Source organism: Cynoglossus semilaevis, chromosome 6, assembly GCF_000523025.1.
Source record: "Cynoglossus semilaevis isolate Cse_v1.0 chromosome 6, Cse_v1.0, whole genome shotgun sequence".
NCBI classification, from domain to species: domain Eukaryota; kingdom Metazoa; phylum Chordata; class Actinopteri; order Pleuronectiformes; family Cynoglossidae; genus Cynoglossus; species Cynoglossus semilaevis.
Window position 1 is genome coordinate 10,521,258 of NC_024312.1, and position 13,557 is coordinate 10,534,814.

The 13,557-nt window shown below is 39.0% G+C and overlaps 1 protein-coding gene and 1 long non-coding RNA gene across 2 annotated transcripts; one reads left to right on the forward strand and one right to left on the reverse strand.

Moving 5' to 3' along the window:
* Positions 1-1,591: 1,591 nt before the first annotated feature.
* LOC112487130 (uncharacterized) lies at positions 1,592-11,421 on the forward strand. The gene is made up of 3 exons (XR_003049927.1): positions 1,592-2,664; positions 4,458-4,607; positions 10,977-11,421. It is a non-coding gene; the product is annotated as an uncharacterized LOC112487130 (long non-coding RNA).
* Positions 7,548-10,145, reverse strand: LOC103380121 (uncharacterized). The gene has a single exon (XM_008311940.3). It carries the CDS (start codon positions 9,453-9,455, stop codon positions 8,418-8,420), a length of 1,038 nt encoding a protein of 345 aa, XP_008310162.1. The 5' UTR covers positions 9,456-10,145; the 3' UTR covers positions 7,548-8,417.
* Positions 11,422-13,557: the final 2,136 nt, after the last annotated feature.

Here is a 13,557-nt window from a genome sequence, read left to right on the forward strand (position 1 = left end):
AAATGACAATATTTTGACAAAATATTTCGTAGAATTATTTTTCAAAATTCCATCTTTTCCTGCATGTATCACATAAGGGCATTTAGAGAACACTTTTTAAATATTTTTTTTTATAAAATCTATTAAAATGTGAACTTTTTGTGTCATTTTTGGTCAAAAACTAAAACAAATTTGATGAAAATATTTATTAAACTATTCTCCAAAATGTTTTTTTTCCACCATGTTCCGCATTAAATTAGGCCATATAAACAAGTTTTGTTTTTGTTTTTTTGCATAAAATTTTCTGTCAAAATGTGAACTTTTCGTGTCATTTTTGGTCACAAATGACAATATTTTGACAAAATATTTTTCAAAATTCTATCTTTTCCTTGATTTTTCTCATTAAATTAGCGCATTTAGAGAACACTTTTGAATTTTTTTTTTATAAAAAAATTTGTCATTTTTGGTCACAAACCAAAAAATTTTGTTTAAAATTGTTGTAAAATTAATTTTCAAAAATTTTGAAAAATCATCATGATCTGACCAAAAACCATATGCTCAAAAAAATTACGAATTTTGTTTTTTTCTGAACAAAATATGAAAATGCTCTAATACTCTAAACATGCAGAAAACGTTACACTTGAAACAAAATTGGCAATAATGTAAATCATAATTTTTCAACATTTGTCCAACATGATGATATACTAAATTCAATTCTAAATTCTAAAAAATTCTGAAGTTCAGGCTTTTGTGAAAACCACTTAAACATCAACTAACCCAATACATAACTAAAGCCGTAATGAGCGTCTGCGTTTTATGACCAGCAGATGGCAATAATGTATCAAAAACACTGCTTCAAAGTTTTTTATGTCGTGTGAGAGTAATTTCAAGAAAAAACTGACACATTTTTTGTAGATAATAAGGAAGATGGATTAGGAAACAAGTGGTTAAGAAGAAGGATTTGGAAGCGTGTGTGGTATCACATACTCATCACTTCCTCAGAATTCAGTAAAACATTAGAATCCTGTGAATCAAAGTAATAGTGGAGTGCTGGTGCAAGACATTTTAAGCACTTCAGTTATTCTCTAGAGCAGCAATCCTAGGGTGACCACCTCTAAACAGAGAAGAATGTGGGACAAGTCACAATCATTTAAAACCAACCATATTTTTTACCAAGTAACATGCACGTATCTCACCTTTTAACTCACAAAACAAACAAAAGCTCTATAGTACCCAAGACATAAAATCTAAAAAGCACACATTTTTCAAGGTGACATACTGTAATTATTGATGAGCTATCTTAATTCTTACACATTTGACATAAAATGAGCAGTTAAGGCACAACAAAATATTACCTGATGTCAAATTCAACAATTTCAATGCCAACAGGTCTCTGTAAAACCAACAACTCCAACAACACCAACAGATTTTGCATCACAATCCAGCAAGTGGCAGACCAACACCCTTTCTCGGCAGTAGGAATAGCAAGTTTCTGAAACATATTGGTTGCAGAAAAACAACCAAACGTTAAAACCTAGACTACAACAAGATTCACTCGCCATGAATATATATTATGCATTGTTGTAGAACTCTACACAGCTATGTGCAAATGGGCTCTTGACCTGAATCTCTCTTGAGATTTGATGCAGTTGGTTAACCGATATAAATGCGTATATTGCGCTGCATGGTAAACACTGGTAACTTCTACTGCAGTAATTTTATCCAACTCAGTGTCATTTAGTTAGCAGAAAAAATACTACTTACTTTTGGTTGATTGTTGTTGTGTCCTTCCTGTGAGAGCCAGGTGCACCGCGTCGTTTCCCATCAGATCCACTGCCATGCCCGTCAGAAGAGCCGATTTACACCGATTGCAGAATGCTGGTTCAGAATCTCCATCCACCGGTCTCAGCCAAAAGGTGGCGTCTTCTTGTTGTGGCACACTGCACATGGACGCCTTTACAGTATCAAAATAACGACGCGCTCTACGATTTTAGACACTAAAGTGTGTGTGATTGCTGCGAATCAGCAATTTGTTTGACACACCACGGTCAGCCTACCAGCTACCGCCTTACGCATGAAGTGGGCCATCGTCGCTATCGACTGCACCGATAGGCGCGCTAATAGACAGCCAGGCACATAAAATAGTTTATTTTCAATTAAGTAAGTAAGCTGTGCAATAAAACGTAAAGCGGGAGAGAGAGGTGGTCACTTTAATTACCGGCCGCAGCAAACCTTTAAAGAAGGTAGCGGATGTAGGTAAGACGTGGCCGCGGCAGGCATCTGACATGTGTGAAGTGTGAGTCATAGACAAATGCGGCGGAGAGAATCCGGTAATTCTTCAAAATAAAACATCGTTCAGCATCAGATAATACATAAAAGATATAAGAAATAATGTAAGTTCTTGCTGGGCCTGAAAAAAGGGACAAAGCCGAAAGAAAAAGAAGATGCATTCTTTCTGGGGGGCCCGGCACGATTGCTGCAATACCATCTGTTGCCAGTAGTCGGACCATGAGCCTGACCTCCGCTGTTTTAGTAGGAAAAGGAGTCGATTTTTGACTTTAACTGGCTGAGATTGAATGATCCATTTTCAAACAGCTGTGTGTCTGGGTCATGAGCTGCTCACCTTTTCACAACAACGGGCCTGGCCCAACTGACAGAGGTCTCCTCAACCCCTGGGATCCACAGGTATGTGCCAATCACACGTGCACTTGTGTGATAAAAAGTCAAGTCAATTTTATTTGTGTTAAATATTCTGCCTAAATGGACAGTTTTTACATTAAATTATTATTAAGATTATTATCAGATGATGAATAGGAAACTATGTCCTGGTCAGTATTGGAATATTGGCAAATTGGCAAAAAGGTCCATTTCGAGCACCACTAGAGTGAATAATATTGAGCTAATATATATAAAAATACAAAGTAGAGCACATTAAAGTTTTACAAATATTGTTTAAAAAACAAAATAAGATCACAGCATTTTGACAAAAAAATAAATTCTCTGCAGAGCTGCACTAGGGTTCCTGCAGTCACCACATGAAACAGCAGCAGCAAACACAGTCTCAGTGCAGAAAATACTTTTCCATCATAAACTGTAAGACTATAGAGCAGACTGGAATATGCTGCCCCCAGTGTCAGGATCGTTGAAATAATTGGTGCAAAGCCCAGACGCAGTGTTCAGTGTGAGCTGTGGTCAGTAGCTGTGCCGGACAGTAGGAGGAGTTTTTTTTTTTATTATTGTTAATAGCTTTCCACTCCAATCATATGAGCTCTCTGGACAGTCTCACACACTGTTTTGCTCCACGTCATCTGGGTTCTTTAAACCTCCTGACAGAATGACGCCTTTCTTCTCCTGAATTCGCACTAAAACTCAGGCTTGTGGGCTTGAAACCGAATAATCCATTCTCTCACACTCACACCGTGTCATGTGATGACATATGTGACACCCTATTGGTGTAAGTGGAGGGAGAAAATCACATGTAGACATTGTAGCTCTTTTCATATTTTCTGCTATTTTGAGACAACGTGTTGCGCGGTCAGTGGAAACTTTTGCTAAGCTAATGAGAAATAACGGTTGCGGTCACGGGGGAACACTTGTCAAGGTAGCTAAGAGCGGATTAGAGCCATGTTTCTTGGCTCATTGTTTTCACGCTGCACAGACTGTCTTGTTTATTTTTTTCACAAGATAGAACATGGAAACAGACTTTTAAGTAAAATGATACGCATACTTTCATTTACTGTTCTTCACCGAGATTTAACAAGGTCATAAACCTAACTTTAGTTTATTAAACCAAACCTAAACTGATTGTTTTTTTATATCAACTCTCTTATTTATGTTCATTACTACAGACAAACTGAACACAAAGTCCTCATTCTCATCCTGCGTCTGATGAATGTGGCTGCATGTACCAATAGTCAACTCAGAAAACGGTCTTTCGCTCTAACACTCCATCTGGTGCCTCCACTCGTCCACAAAAAGCGGCCATCTGCCCAAGACACATTTACTGGCACAAAGGACAAAATCAGTTGCAACTTTGACCACATGGTCTGTAACTTGCCATAAGGAGCAACTTGACTAAAACTAATTGGCACAGAAGAAGGAGTATGTCTTTCTGTGCCTTTACTATTTCCACCAGTTGGTCCCGTGACCGCAACAAAAATCCTCCAAATCGACATTTTTCTCTTATCTCTTTTTGTGATAAAACGCTTTTTAGGGTAGTTTAAGCAAATATCAGCGTGCCTGTCAACAATGTTTGAAGAAACCAAGGCCACACAGAGGGAGAGCAGTGGAGTGTTTTGTTGATGCTTTGTTAGATAGACAGCATAGCCAAAGCAAAAGCCTGTGTTGTTAGGCATTTGTCCCACCTTTTGCACCTCTCTCATCTTGAGCCATTGTCACAGAGCCTTTAACTGACATGCTGTTATTCCTGCATGAATCCACAAACACAATGGGGCTGAAGGGTTGTTTTTGTCTGACAGGAGATATGACCACAGGTCTGGACAAAGGCTTTCAACAATCCACATCATCTCTACCTGATGTACCACCAAGAAAATTAAACATATCTGACAGGATCATCTTAAATACTCCAAAGTACATGTGAAAGCAAACAGCCACGTTCATGTAAAAAGGTAGAATTTTTTTTTGTGGCAGTGCATTGATGTTGATTTTCTTTTTTTTTTGTTTGCGTTTTTGCATTTTTGTGCCAGGTACTAATTTTGTGTAAACACACACACATGCAGAAGAATGTTGCAGTAATGTTTGATCTCAGTATGCACATTGACTCTGTCTACACAGGATGCTCATTAGAGCGAGGGGTGGAATTTTTCTTCCATCTGATTTATATCAGGTGCAAGACCACAGTTGGGTTATTTGGCTGATAGAAGCACTTTTATTACAGAGCTGGGGCCGTGGTGGAAATGATAGGTCTGCTGCTGCCAAATCTATAAACTGGAGTTTGGTCCCTCTGCTGTCTGCAACTGATTCTGCGGGAGTGTTTGTTTAGATTCATCCCTTGATGGGAGCTTCACCTGGATTTAGTTACAATAAGAATTATCTTGCCAGTGACAAACTAATGAATGAAAAAAGTGGAGTGAAGGAGCAATTGTTAATATCGCTCATATGTGCTGAGAAAATATTCAAACAGTGGAAAACAGCAGAAATAAATTGGTTAAAAATCTGGCTTTAAGGAAAGGAAAGTGAACTACTTGTCATTGTGACACAGCACACCCCTGCATTTTAAGTTCTGCTTTTAACTCATCACCTAAGTGACCAGGGGGCAGCTTTAAGCGCAAAAAAAAACTTTTCGAACATGTGTCCAGTAGCAAGGGTAAGTAATAAAAGCTCATTTAAATGATTGTTTAAATTACTTGTGTCTTTGCCAGCTTTACATTTTGGGGCTTTCAGTACCACTATTGGCCACCAGGGTTTGTTTAAAAGCCCTGGTTTTAGTGTCAATAACTTAAAAATAAAATCATTTAGAAGTAGTACATAAAGCAACAATAAAGGAGCAACATCATACTTCAGCAGATCCAAATAAATTGTACATACTACTGTATAAAGTGTGTATCAAGTCCACTAAAAAGTTACTTCTTAAACTCCTGAGGCATTAATAAAGAGCTATCTATATATCTATCTTAACAGCTTTTTGTTATGATTACATAATGAAATATATTTGTGCACAGATTCTTCAATACAGCATAGATTTACAAAATATAGAGATGGAGTAAAATTAGTTAAGCAGTGCAAAAGAGATTTAAGGTGTTAAATCATTTAACAAAAAAAAATGAGCAAATGAACAAGTACCTGAAATAAATACAAAACTGAAAATCGCAAATATTTAGCAAAGATATTCAGTACTGATAAGTATATAGCTTCAAAGTAGCCTCCCACTCCGATGACACCTTGATTACCACAACTTGTCGTGTGAGGGAAATCACGTGTACACTAGCGCCGTTGCACTCCCTTTTCACAGACCCCGTCTATTACCAAGTCGGATTAGATTCAGCCCGATGTTGACGACTGCTGAGCTGTTATGGGATCCAGACATCCAGTGTGTGTGAGGTCTGGAAACCATTCTGCCGCCATTAAAAGTCAGGGCAGCTTGATTCCTCAGCAAATTTGTGAAACTGATTTAGTGCAGTGTAGACAGCCACACACTGTGCATTAAACCTATATTATACACTGGGTCACAACCTTCGCTCTCTATAAGTTTACGCTAGAGACATTATTTTTAAAAATAGAAGTTACTCACTAGAGGCTTTAGTTGGGTTTCAGTGTGAGTTTTTGTTTTAAAGCTAGTGCTAAGGATTATTATACTTTTAAAAAAATGCTATAAAACCCAGTGGGTGTGGGTGTGGACTCAGAGGTTCACTTGAATTTTTGTTTTACTAACTCACCATTTTGTGTGTTTTACATTATGGGAGGAGTGAGGTCATGTTAACTAATTGGCTAAAAAAAATGCAATTTTTAAAAAAATGCAAATTTTTTATTTAAAGTTACTTTTTTCTGTTTAACTAACACAGTTTTTTGTTGCTTTACATTACAAAAGAAGTGAGGTCACATTGCTAAATTGGCAAAGTTCAAAATTCTAATGTAAAGCTATTGCTCGGGTTTATGGATTTTCTTAAGCTGTAAAACACATAGAAGATGTTATTTATTCTCTTTTCATCTAAATTCACAGTTTTATATATTGTACATTACAGCAGAAGGATTGAGGTCACGCTGCTAAATTGGCTCAAAGAATGCTAATTGGTGATAATGGTGCCTGTACTTTCAGAGAGTACAGGATGAAAAAGACCACTGTGCTGACCCTTGATTCTCTGATATGTTTCCCTCCAGACTTGGCAAGAAGAGAACTGTATTAGGACTGATCTGACACGGGTATAAATACCTTCCGTGGGTAATTGACCCTTTTCCTGAACACACACACCCACACACACATCAAAAGGGAATATCCTCCAGACTCCAAGAGCCACTGATTAGACACATTTAAAAAGTATTTCCCTTCTGGTATGGAAGATCTGGCACAGGCACCAAACAAGCGTTCCATTACACTCCTTTAGGGTACTGCACTGTATATGATGTACACAGTGTGACCTGTGTGTGGGAAAGGAGCATACCTGAGTAAGTTTCTATTTTTATGTGCATCTTTAGTTGTTATGGGGAAGTGAGACAGTGGATTCACAGGCGAGTCTCGGCCTTTCTTAAGGAAGACAAATAACGTTCGGCTTTGCAACCAAATCCCAACCGGCTGGGCTGAAATCTCAGCCATGTAAATACAGCCAGGCAGCAGTATTGGAGCGCTGCCTGACAAAAGATGACATTGGCTTGTAAGTTTTGGGCGATGACGCTGAGGGGGTTTCCATTATGTGGCTGTCACACAGCATTAGGCCAGAGAGCAAACACTTTCATGTGCGGATTAGCATTCAGCCATTAGAGATAACAGATATTTGACTGAGCTAATCCATTCCTCCATTGATTTCCTTCCCCTTTAATAACTTCTTGCTAGCAAGCAAATTTTCATAAGTACAGGAATGCTGACATGTAAGCAGTGGCAACAATGGGCCGTGTTTGACACAGATAAGCCGCTTTAATGATGCTTCCACAGAGGAGAGAGAGCCAAAGATTTTAAACAACTTCATTTAGTAGAAACAAGGTAAACACACAGTATGGATGTATGTACAGAATTAATACTCAGAGGATAAAAATATTAGACAGAAGAGACAAGCCTGTACTTGTCCCTTCTGTCTAATACATTTGTGTTTTATGTCATCTTCACCCACCAGTCTTGTTAATTGAATGGTGAAAGAATGGTGTGGTTTTACATATAATTTGTCTTATTGTCTGGTTATAAATGATAAACAGGGGAAAGTTACATCACAGCTACAAGAGAAACAGTTTAGTTTCTGTACAGTCATTCAACATTTTCACTGCAAAGTCTCTAATAGTAACTATTCCTCCTTCATTCGTAAAAGAGACATAAGACATTTAAATCTGGGCATTGATAAATGTTTAAAAAATCCTGGACATAAGACATCCTTTATACCTTATATTACAATATCATAATGGAGTATAATTTTAATAAAAATTTTAACAACTAAAACATCTGTCAAACTCCTCCACTAGCTTTTATTTCTGTATCTTTGTCCATCGTTGAGCATTAGTTTTGCAGCTCTCTGACAGCAAATATCACTTTTTTAACCAAACTTGGATGGAAACATGTATAAATTATCAAAGTTTGTTACAGATTCACTAAAATGAAAAACACATTTGAAATGATCTTGGTTTTAGCCCTGGCAAAGAAGCAGATTGTGTTGAAAAACATCCTCCAGAATTCCACCAACAAGAACGTCTCTAATAATAACAGTAACAAAGTCTTTAAACCGGGGAAAATGGAGAGATTTGGCTTTGGTATTTTTATTTTTTTGTATTTTTGTTTTTCACTGACCCACACTGTGTTCCAGGGACATTTCAATTTTTCTTGTCCTGGGTTTCGGAACTGGTGAAGGGTCTTTGTTCACAGCACCTGTGCTCACCTCCAGTGGCTTGTTACCAATGGAAGATTCAGGAGGACAGACATTCTGGTAACAGGTTTTCGGTAAGGGACTGGGGGAAGGAGGAAGAGAGGTCTCAGTGGGGTTCATGGTCTCATAGTCTACACTGGTGGAAACTGACACTCGCTTGCTCAAAGACAACATCTTGACTCGGTGTCCTTCCTTGGACTGTGGGGACATTTTTTTGTATCTGAAGCAGCAACATACGGTGATGACGAGGATGAGCAGAAGCAGAATCAGACCCAGTCCTCCTGCCAACACTGCCACAACGGCGGTGCGTTTGAAACAAAGCAGAGAAGAGTCAGGGGACGTCAGCGGTTTGTTACAAACTGGACGAACGGTGTCACTTCTGACCTTGCTGACTCTGTTCGCCACACCACACGAGAAGTTCCTCTGGCCTGTCAGCTGTGCCAGGGATACGCTCAACATTTGTCTTGTTTCACTTGTCAGTGTCTTTTCATCCAGAGTCCAGGAGAATGTCAACCCCTGAGGTTTGGCCACAAAGCAGTTGAGTTTCACCGCATTGGACTTGATATCACACACGTAAGTCAGCTCGGGTTTCAAGACCTTGTCCATCACACAGAGACGTCCACTCCAGGTTAGGTCCAAAGTGCCGTTCAGATGCCGCAAATCGGCCCGATAATCCCCTGCATGTGAAAACTGTATGTTCTTCAGCTGCAGAGCCCCTGCTGCAGAGATGTCCTCTTTCTTCCCCACGGACACTCTTCCGTTCTGTCTGTAAAATATGATGGTCTTGTTGTGAGTCCATCGCAGCACGTGCGTGTTCGTCAGGCCGACAAAGGCAAAAGGGAGCGTGAGACTCTGTCCTACTGCCTCATAGATGTCACAAGTGTCCTTGGCTACAGAGAGATTTACAAGTCTCCAAAGTAGCACGAGTCCAAGTGTAGCCACAAAACAAGGCATGGTGGATGGAGGAGTGACCGCAGAGAGCTGTCAGTGGTTGAATCAGATGTAGGAACAGAATTATCTTTAATCTGCACAGAATTAAATCTACGCTGCGTTACATCCACACAGATTGAGAGGCCGTCCTGTCAAGAAGAGACGTCTGAGTGGACACTCACAAACCAACACACTCAGTACAAGAGCGCAGCTTCAGTAGGAAGGAAACTCGCTTTATCAAGAGTCTACTTTCATTTCCCCAAAAAAGAAGTTTGATCATGTGTATGTCTGTCATCTTGCCATGACGTGTTGTACTCAGAGGACTATGGTTGAACTGGTTGCAACATGACTGGTTCGAAACGCTGAACTTTTGCTTCACTGCTGTTATTGGAAACTCTGGTTCCATTTTGCAAAGCTCAGGTTGAGTCATGTGTTGTGAAATGTGCCTTGCATATATTCAGTTTTCCATCGCTCACAACCTTTCTGCAACATCTGATGTTGCATTACTAATTATAATATTATTATTACTATTTGTGGTATACTTTTTTAAATGTACAAATACAGAACTAGGAGCATACACTTCTATAAAAAGCTGGAATAAATAAAAAGTCATGCAATAAAAACACTGAATCAATTTATCTTAATGAGCGGTCGCCACAGACGGAGTCGGTATAGAGATCGGGCACATTTTCTTATTTTCACACCAGATTACCCTCAAGCNCATGTTGACCCATTCACAGCTGTTAATGAAAACTGAACTGAGCTTTCTTTAAACATTGTAAATCCACCAAATGGATGCTGTCACTGAAAAAAAGGAACTAAAATTACAAACCAGTCAATGTTTACCACTGTGGCTGCATATAATAAATTAAAAAATGTAATTAATTTAACCTGCTGTGACCCCTCCACCAAGGAGTGGGGGGGTTCAATAAGTCCCAACTGTTATGTTTGGTCTATTAAATTGATCAAAACTATTTTTGATTGTTTGATTGAAACATTACATGTACAGTAGTAACTGAATCAGTGTCGGCAAAGTAACAGTAAATGCTACATTATCTGTGTGACTTTGAACTTCTAATTGGCCGTTTAGTGTCTTGAAAAGTAATCTGCTCATAAATCTGTTACACTAACCAGCCATAGCTCCAGTAGAAGCCCTTGTTCTAATGGCTGTTGAACAGATGTGTTTATTATAAACAGCATCAGAAGTTTATCTGTCAGATAGCCTTTTAATGAAAACATGGAAGAACAAAAATCTTCTGAGGTGATGTCAGGATTCTGGCTCTCCCGTCTTCCCTACATTCCTCCCACTCTCCTCCTTTCCTTCCTCCCTTGTGGGTAGCATGTGTGTGTGTTTGGGTCAGGGTTTTAAATGTGGGCATGGTCAACCTAGGTATGCCTGGCTGCGTACCTGAAGCACATTTCCAAAACATTCTAACTGTGAAATGCTAAACCTCAACACTCAGTTTCCACCTGTCTGTGAGTTTAACCAATTATATTTCTGTTGTAACCAAGGCTTCTTTCTTTCTTGTTGTTTTTTCCCTCCAGTTTTAAAGATGTTTTTCTCCACCAACCACACTCTCCTGTGTCTTCAGGATTAAAGCCAAGGTTGTTTTCTAACTTCTGCCAAACCGAGTCGGTCTACGTCACACGTACGTCTTCTAACCATCATTAAACACAGAGCTGAAAGACACTTTTTAATGAGTAGGTTTTTTACAAAATGTCAAGTTGCCTTAGGTTTCCCTTGTACAGTATGTTGTTGGTCATCTTGTGATGTAAAATAAACTTTTTCAAAAACCTTAGTTGAACTGCTGTTAAATGTTTTCCAGTAATTCTATCAGCACAGAGCTAACATTTTTCTACAACTACACACAGCCTGCAAAACCACTAGTGTCAACTCAACAATGAGTTTATGTTTGCATCTCACACCTACACTTTCATGCAATTAGTAGTGATTCACACTCCATATGTGACTGAAAAAAAAAAAAAAAAACGCCCAACAAGAAAAACACCTGTTTTCTCAGTCTCACCATCATTAAACGTTTTCCTTCCCGGAGGGAAACGCTCAGTGTAAATGTTAGTAATTCAGGGAGGGACAGAGCGATGGGGAGGGGAGAGGTGTTGTCCTGAGCGCTGAGTGCAAATCACAGTTCCCAGTTCTTTATAACCTTGTAAAGATTATATATCATAAAAACACCCACTGTGTCTACAACAAGAACACTGTCATGTCTGTCTGTTTCCGTGTTTTCCTGTGTTCTTTGTGGGGTAATCATGGGATCACACTCACCTGTTTGGTTAATTAGCTTCACTTGTGTCACCTGGTGTTCCCTGTGTATATATACCCTTCTCCCTCACTCTGTCTTGGTTTGATCATTGTGATTGTGGTGGTGTGTGTTTGATCATTGTTACTGTGTTAGATCTTCGTGTTCGTGAGTTTCCTACTCTGTGTTTCCTCGTGTTTCCGTGTTTTCCTTGTGTTCCTCGAGAATTCCATGCCTGTTAGTTCTTCGTGTTTTGTTAATTTGGACTTTGTTAATAAACTTCCTGCACCGGAAAGAGTCTTTCCAGTACTGCATTTGGGTCCTGCCTGCTCCCTGCGATGCTCGCACCTGACAAACACATGCTGTGGCGAGTTTAAATCATCAAGTGCATCAAGGGTGGGTTTAAATAACGTGAGAAGACTTTTTTCAGCCGACATGGGCCACAGATAAAAACATTTTCTCTGACTCTCTGACTTGACAAAGAGCTAGCGTAACATGACAAAGTTATATACAAGAAAATCTACTCTGGTTTAGTAACAGTCTTAAGGTGTGCTTATTTTCAAATGAAGTCTAGTTAAGGTTTTTTCTATATGACAAGGTTAGGAGAATTATTGTTGCCTTTTTAAATGTGCTCAGAGTGGCACAAGAAGTACATTACAGTACAAATATACATTGTGATATAAATATAACTATATAACATTGATCCTTAAAAAAGATCTCTGTGCTAAATATTGTAGCACTGTCACTATACTATAGGTCATTGTCATTTCAGTGCCAAAGGAGAAAAAAAACTGACCTTTACAATTCCGTTGTTTTCAGACTATTTCCAAATACTTAACACGTATGTAAATGTTGGCAAAGAGGAACTGAGGTAAAGTGTCACAAAGTGACACAAGGACACTAACTGCCTATATGCTGTGACACAACGAGAAGTTGTGACAGAATATATATATATATATATATGTATATATATATGTATATGCAGGAGGTTCTAAAAATACACTTTAAAACCCAAGCTGTGTGTGAGGAGTCAGCTGCTTCAACAATGTTTTATATCATTCATGGTCAAACTAACACAACAAGTAATACATTTGGCTGCACTGACCTTTGATTGTTCTCTCAGTATGGAAGTTTCACATCCCCTGTTATGTTAGCTTATTTTAGCTTAGCTTAGCTGGGCTAACTCAGCCTTGGCTTCCCATTTCCTGACCAAATTCTCATTTCTCCTTTAGATTTTAACAACAGCCGGCCGTCTTTCATTACTGCCATCCGCTCTATTATTGTTACAGTTTCAGGGAATTGTATCTGAGCATTCACAAGAGCAAAAAACATAGAGTAGAGGACAACATCCACGCTTTTGTAGATATTTGACCAATGGAAACAACAGAATGAAATAATATTGTTTATAAATAACAGTATTATAAAGTAGTAGTATTAGTAGTATTGTAAACTCATCGTACTAAAGTAGTAGCTTCATGGAAACAAATGTATCAAATTAATGATATACATATATTTATTTGTTAATGTGGTGTCCTTTGTTAAATCAACACCAATTATTTCCCTGTTCCTCTCTTCTGTTACACACTCCCTTAATTGGCTACAAAGTAAACTTGAATAGATTGGACGTGGGTTAATTGGCCGTGGGCCCAGGTCGTCCGAGCGTTGAGAGTGTTGAAGCGGAGAGCCCATCTGCTGAGCTGATGTTTAATTCAGGGGCCCAGATGGAAGTGTGACAGTCTGGCTGTGATTCCTAGTCTCACACTTTCAACAGACATGGCTGTGACTCTGGACACCCCGGGGGGGTTGGGGGAGGAGGGGTGAGGTGGGTGTAGCTGCCCCCTCCTGTTGTTTTAGGTAGATGTCATGCA